Source organism: Mesitornis unicolor, unplaced genomic scaffold (assembly GCF_000695765.1).
Source record: "Mesitornis unicolor isolate BGI_N332 unplaced genomic scaffold, ASM69576v1 scaffold21735, whole genome shotgun sequence".
NCBI classification, from domain to species: domain Eukaryota; kingdom Metazoa; phylum Chordata; class Aves; order Mesitornithiformes; family Mesitornithidae; genus Mesitornis; species Mesitornis unicolor.
Genome location: NW_010187784.1, coordinates 13,515 through 20,977, shown reverse-complemented (window position 1 = coordinate 20,977; position 7,463 = coordinate 13,515). Strand labels below are relative to the sequence as shown.

At 40.5% G+C, this 7,463-nt stretch overlaps 1 protein-coding gene across 1 annotated transcript; it reads left to right on the top strand.

Moving 5' to 3' along the window:
- Positions 1 to 1,088: 1,088 nt before the first annotated feature.
- LOC104541506 (thyroglobulin-like) lies at positions 1,089 to 6,599 on the top strand (the record flags this gene model as incomplete). The annotated part of the gene is made up of 3 exons (XM_010185585.1): positions 1,089 to 1,248; positions 5,988 to 6,187; positions 6,486 to 6,599. Coding segments are annotated over 3 exons (474 nt in total), but the record flags the coding sequence as incomplete, so codon positions are not given.
- Positions 6,600 to 7,463: the final 864 nt, after the last annotated feature.

The window sequence follows — 7,463 nt, the reverse complement described above, 5'->3', positions numbered from 1 at the left end:
CTCCTGGACTCTTCTGGGACAGATCCCCTCTGTGTTTCATGAGGTGAGTGTCTCCCGTGATGAGACCCCTCTATATCTGGAAGGGGATAACCTCCATGGAGGGTGAAGGGGAAAGGAGGAGCTTTTTTCAAATGAGATTTTTTTAGGCTAGGTGGTGTTTAGGTGTTGAAGACTGAAGAGTAGGAAGCAGCCCTGCACAGATATTGAGTTAGTCCTGTCAAGATGGAGCAACCCAACAAGCCTCCTCCTTTCTCTGTTTCCCACTTGTTGGAACTTTTCCTGCGTGTTTTTGTAAAGCAGACATGGTACACCAAAGATAAGCCCACCACACACTCGATGGCCAAGTCAGCAGGATGGGTCTGCCTTGAGCTAACCTGGTAGAGTTGTTGGCTGGTAGTACACAATAGTCACATTAAATCTTCTTTATACTGGACTTAGTGTCCTCCTTAATGGTCATTGTGGACAATTTAGCCCTAGAATTTCAGACAGATGGCCACATATCCCCTCATGATGGTCGCTGTTAAAGAGCTATGAGTGGCTTAGATAATGTTAAATCATAGAATCATAGAATCATTAAGGTTGGAAGAGACCTCTAAGATCATCGAGTCCAACCATCAGTGTAACACCACCATGCCCACTAAACCATATCTTGAAGTGCCACATCCACACGCTTCTTGAACACCTCCAGGGATGGTGACTCCACCACCTCCCTGGGCAGTCTGTTGCAGTGCTTGACAACCCTTACAGTACAGAATTTTTTCTTAATATCCAATCTCAACCTCTCCTGGCACAACTTGAGGCCATTTCCTCTTGTCCTATCCCTCATTACATGGAAGAAGAGGCTGACTCCCACCTCACTACACTCTCCTTTCAGGTAGTTGTAGACAGCAACAAGGTCTCCCCTCAGCCTCCTCTTCTCCAAACTAAACAACCCCAGCTCCCTCAGCCGCTCCTTATAAGGCTTGTTCTCCAGACCCTTCACCAGCTAAGACACACCATCAGTTTTTGAGGAAGATGCTTGTGTTCTTGTCAGCGACCTACAAAAGCAGTTGGCTACAGGAATATTAACCTGGTTGTTGTCATGGCAGGTCAAAAATATGTCAGTGCTGCTGTTCTTCCACAATGGAGGGAGTTACAATGCTGAGACAGGAAAGACGACTATAGATGGATCATACCTAGCTGCCGTCAGTAATGTCATTGTCGTGACAGCACACTACCGAGTTGGTGTTTTTGGCTTCCTTAGTACTGGTAAGTCATGGATTTCTGGAACACAGCTATGGGCTAAATTGCATTCTGTAACACTTCTGTTTGTAATTTTTAAAAAAGGGGGGAAAAAAGGTAATTTAATTTTAAATTTGAGAAACCTGTGTCCTTCATTGTCTTTTTGGGAAAAATGGCCAAGAAATGATGGGGACTTGATCTGAAGAGAAAGGGAAGAGGCTGGAGGCAAAGGGATAAGAACAAACAAAACCCAAGCATCTATGTCAAAAGCACTGCCTAGAACTCTGTTTGCAGATGAAACTGTGGATATTGGGTTTTGCAGACACACAAGAAAATAGGTTAAGCATTAAAATTCCTGCTAATTTCAGTGGCCTGTCATTGTAGATGTGGTTTTCAATGTCTTCCAACTTCCAGCTGTTCCATCCATGAAATTTTCCTATTGTTCAATTGTGCCCATGTTGGAGTGGGGAAGAGGTAGACGGGGATAACTGCAAGTTAATGGTAAGAAAGGCATGAAAGTATGGAAAGGGCAGCACAAAGAGAGTTGGTTGGTTCCTCAGTGATTCAGCCTGACTTCTCCTCTGAAGGACATGACATGTTTAATTTGAGTTCTGTTAGCCCCTTTTACTGTCCTGGACTTGAGTGCTTGTTCACATGTTCTCTGCTAGCATCCCTTCCTCATATGCTGATGGAAAGAATGCTTTTGCTCTCCTATTGCCCCCTAATACTAAATGCTGTTAAGAATTATACAAATTCCCATTACATACAGAATTTTAATTTGTGCCAAGAGACACATACACATGAAAACTCACATCCACATCTCCCTAAACCTTTGTGGTAGTGCCATCTGTTCTTTGGAGTTGTTGTTTTTTTTCATTTTGCCTTTTATTAGATTTGCCTATTCAAGCAAGTAAAGAACACTTTTCTTTCTACCATACTTCAGTTCTGGCTGGGGCAGGGGATCTTCAGGGAATGAGCCATGAAGAGAAAATCCAGTGATTGCAAGTGGACCTCTGGCTCCATCGATCCGGTGGCAATCCTTGGTTTTTCTTGTTGACATTTTAGTACCTTTATAAACTTCAGGAGGTTATTTGCCATGTTTGCAAATACCAGACATACATACATTGCCTCATGATTCTTTTGAGTATTTACTGCTAGTAATGCTGGATTTTACCTAGTTTGGGTTTATAGCTGCAGCTATTGGGTATTGTTTCCCTTCTCTGTTTTACTGTTTTGTTCAAAGCTCGCTCCCAGCAAAGCCTGTTTTTCTTTAATAACTAGAGAGCTGGCACTACAGACTCCTTACTCATTTAGATAAGAAGTTGGTAATAGATGTATCTGGGGAAAGAATCACTGTTTTCATCACTGCCAACTGCTTATGAAAGTGAGACCGTGGCTGCATTTTGGCAAGAGCCAAAAGCAGCGTGGATACAGGCTGCACAGGCTTCCATTACGCAGCACTGCCCACGCGTTACCCACCAACCTCCTTCAGCCCTGTGAATCTCACCTAGGTTTCTTCCTAAGTGGAAACTGCTAGCTGGGCTGAGTGTTATATAGCAGTATTTCTATGATGGCCCATAATTTAGGGATCAGGATCCAGCCTGTTTTTCATGGAGATCTGCACACGTGTCCCGTAACGACAGTGCATGAGCTGAATGTACCGAATTGGCATCCCTGCAACCTTCAAATAGAGGTGGTACATTATGAGTAGGGAGTCTTTGGGTGCCCTCTCTTTCTCTGTACTGTGGAGCTGCAGCCAGGGAAAAGCACAGTGTTTCCTGGCCTCTTCCTCTGTGGGAAATCCTTAGTGTGCATTTGAGAAAGTCCTGTTGCTCCAGAGGGAATTGGATATTCCAGGGGTGTTTCTATTCTTACTGAAAGACTTGGACAAATTCTGGTCCTTTGGAAGTTTTGCCATCGATTTCAAAGGGGGCAGGAGCTCACCCTTTAGACTGTGGGGACATTAGCAGTAGGACTGTTAGGAAGCTGTGAAGTTACAAACAAAAATTATGATCCTGTAAGCAATACCAGTTTCATTCTCCAACTAAGTGAAGTGCTGAATCCTCTCACATTGACTTGTTTCAAATTGCAAAATTAGAAATGAAGATATTAAATGAAGATTTTGGGGGAGGAAATGTAGTGAGAGCAACAGATTTCCTTTTTTTGTTTTTGTTGTTTGGTGTTTTTTTTTCTTTTGCAAGCAGTGAAGGAGCTCTTATTCTTCTAAGTATACAGGATGTTTAATTTGTGGTCACCCATTAATGTTGCAAAAAGTGATGCGCATTCATAAAAGTGCCTTCACCTCTTGCTTTGCACCCAGAAAGTTAAGGTGAATTTCCAGTTATATGCATGGCAGGAGTAGGAAGAAGACAGTCGTGTTTTTAGGCCTGATTCTTTGAAGAGTCCATGAAGTCATATAAACCAGGCTGATTTCCATGCTTAAATTTAGCACTATTGTTCTTCTTCAATTTAGTAATAACAGAAATGCACATGTTTGTCATTGTTCTCTTCCTTCTGGACACTATTTTCAGTCTCCCATGGTCCCCAGGAATGTGACCTTTTCCTGCAAAAAGTTTGCTTATGAGATTTATATCCAGGCCTATCACTCAAGCAGTGAAAAAGATTCCTGGCAGACATGTTTCTCTTTGTCTTACTACTGTGAATGTGTTTGTTCCCCAATTTGGTACCTTTCACAACCTGGCCATGGTTTTTGCCAGGGCAGAAGGAACTGGTTGTATTTCCCTCCTTGCTCTTGTTTTTTAGTATACCGGTAGTGAGGTACATTGTGTGGCTGAAACATTTACATGGATTTCACTTCCTCTGGGCAGTTCTCATGAGGTACAAAGCAAACCCTTGAAATGAGGTTTCATTTTTAACAGCATAGAGTGGATTTATTGCTGAATTGGGAACCCTGGAAACTGGTCATGGTGTGCAGAACAAACCAAAAGACCCCAAAAAACTAAAGCAGAGCAAGTTTTCTCCTCTACTGCTTCACCAGTGTAGCTTGGCAGCTGTCCTACTGAAAGGTCACCTATAGCGATGGCTGTTGTGATGTGGGTGTCTGTGAGACCTGCAAAGCTGTCAATAGTCTGCTGTCTTCTATATTGTATTCTGCTGCTGAAATTGGTCTTACGATATCTCAGTAATTTCTTGAGGGAATATCATTCATGGGGATATCTACTACAGGATGGATGCTTTCAATCGCTCTTTGCCTGAGACAGGGCTACTTGTCCACCAAGTGGCAGCTTTTTATTCCATCATCTATTCCTTTTGATTCTCTCGTTTCTGAGTCTACCCTTACTTTAAAAGTGTACTATTTGGTCTTGCCAATGGAAGAAACAAGTAGTCTCAGCTGTGTTTCTATTCCTGACTTTTCTGTGATGTCTGGGGATTTTTGGTTGTTTGTTTGGTTTTTTTTCCCCCAAGTTTTGACTGTGGAGAATTTAAAATCATTAAAAATGAATGGCTCATTGTGAATTAAAAAAGTAGACAGTGAATAATAATTTTCTATTTCTGTCTTAGGGACTATGTAGGAATTACTAATTTCTGCTTTCGTTGATATAAAATTAAGATTGCCTGGGGGCTGCATAATTAGATGCTTTCAGCTTTAATTTCCTATCAATCAAAGTATCAGGTTAGGACTGGTTGTTGTTGAAAAGGAAGTAGTCTTTTCAGCGGTGATAATTAAGCATAACTTATTATGATAACATGATTAATTATTTTTCTTTTGGTTTTTTTTGGGAACAAAACTATGAATACATATAATTCAGATCTGTATCAGTTAGACATAGGTCAGCTTCAAAGGATATAAATTTATATATTATAAATTATAAAATAATATCTGCACATGCGTAGAGGAATGCAAGCTGGTGTGACTCAGACAGGTAGGTGTAAAATGGATCTAGGAAGCTGAAAGATGCAATTAGGTGTACTCCAGGGAAACAGTCAATTAAATTTGGCAAACACGCTAATTATTTTTTTATTTGCTTTTAATTCATTTTAAGATCAAGATACTTACATAGAAAAAGAATCTTACAGTTTCAATTTCTGGATAATTGAGCCTGAATTCATGTGGTGTCCAAATGAAGCTTAGAAGTTGGAGTGTTGTTTTTCCATAATCAGGACAGACAATTAGGCATCTCCAAGGATGCAGCTGAAGAACAACTAATTATATTAACTTTCTATGAACTGTCATTTCTTATTATTTTTATTAACTTGCTCTGGTCTTATAATGAAATAAACTAGCACTGTCTTATGGGGCTTGGATGAACAGCTCCTGTGGAATGGTATCTAGAGAAAGAGATGATCAGATGTTTTTGAAAGCACTGAAAATTAAACAGAATAATGTTTAATTACTCTTAGTTGCATCCTACTCCAAGTGTGAGTGCAGAATATTTTTTGCAGATAGAGACCACAGAGTCCTTTACTCTGGCTTGCATCACGCTTATAATATGAAAATTTTGGTTGTTTGGATAGGGAAGTTGTACAAAATAGCTTATTATTTTGGAGGCTTAATCAGTAAGCATATATGATAACTATAGCACTAAATACTAGCTCTTTTAAATTCTTGGTGTGGTAAAAACTGAAATGGAGTCTATTAATATAGTGATGACTTTGGAAGAGAGCACTTCAGGCTTTTAAGCTCTGGTGTCAGTTTTGTCAAGGTTCAGCTGCAAGACCTGCTAAAAAATTTAACATGTAATCAAAACTTCAAATGTTTGTAGTTTTATTTCTTTTCCAACCTATTTGTTTATTTTCCACAACAGGTTCTCCTGAGGCGAGTGGAAACGCCGGCCTTTTGGATCAATTGGCCGCTTTGAAGTGGGTGCAGCAGAACATCGCTAGTTTTGGGGGAGATCCAAGCCGGGTTTCTTTAGGAGCTGACCGTGGTGGGGCAGATGTTACCAGCATTCACCTGCTCACGGAGGCAGTGGATCTGGACCTCTTCAGGAGGGTGTTGTTGATGGTAAGTCCTATTCCTGCCACTTTGACTTCTTTGTGAAAGGATGTTGTTACAGACGTGAGGACGTGCAGTGTGTGTAGGAGCTGGTTTTATTTCATCTATACCTCAGCAACACTAATAGGGCTGTTATTGGTACAGTTAGTTTCATCTCACCTGTGACTGCTATCTCCAGGAGCTGGGTGCTTCACAAGGATATACAAGAGATGGACTTTGGTGATTGACTTAGTCATAGTAAGAATCTGTTTTTCGTCACTGTGGTTTTTTGTGTATTATATAAATAGTCTTGTTTCATAACTTATAGCTACGCCAGGTTAGTTTCCATTCCATAAATACGGTTGTTGATCAGCAGTTTTTAGACTCTAAAACTGATGAGCCAAACATCCGCATGTTTAAAGTATCCAATCTTTTTATCTGATCTCATGACCGATTTCATTTCAAAGAGTAAAACAAGTTTCAGAGAGAGGGTAAAAATCCATTTACCCACACGCTTGTTTACTGTCAGCTTGGATAATTTTCACAGTCACCCCAGGTGATCTGTATTCTTACAGCCCTTCCCATGTTGAATCTCAGGACTTTGAGGTCAGCTTTGTCAGCGTCAGTACTACCATTGATCTTTACAGCCTCAGATGACAGCAGTATGCTCCGAAATGAGGCTTAATCTTCAGTGGAGGTTTATAAATCCAGCAGAAATGGTATTTGGGCAAAATGCTCTCTCTGCTGGCAGTTCACTTGGAAACATGAGCAGAGGAACAGAATTCTTATTCCAGGAAATCTAGGGCCCCATTAAATGAAATCTTGCCTTAAAATAATGACATCTCTATTTACTACTTGATTTTTTCAGTGTCTCCTTGCTCCAGGAAACATAATTTGCCTTTTGCATCTCCATGCCTCAATAAAATTATTTTAATTGCATCCCTCTAGTGGAGAAAGCAAGAGAAGTCACTGAAAATTGCTGTTCAATAGTTGTTTTTTTCTGTCATTCTTAGATAATTCCTCACACTGTTCCTTGATTTTTCTCAGCTCTTAACTTAGCAGTTAATTTGCTAGTAGACCCAGAGTCCTTTTCTCTCAGAGTACAGTTCCATCCTACTCTTTTGCTGAAGTCACAAACCCTTTACTGAAATGTCTTAGGATGTGGCCCTGTGAAAGCTGTAACAGGATACAATGCAATTTGCCACTTGAGCAACTGCTGAGATGGAAATGCAAGGATCTCTTTGCTTATCATCATTGCTGGAGTGTAGTTCCACATTACATCTTTTCTTTTATAAAATGAGGTTTG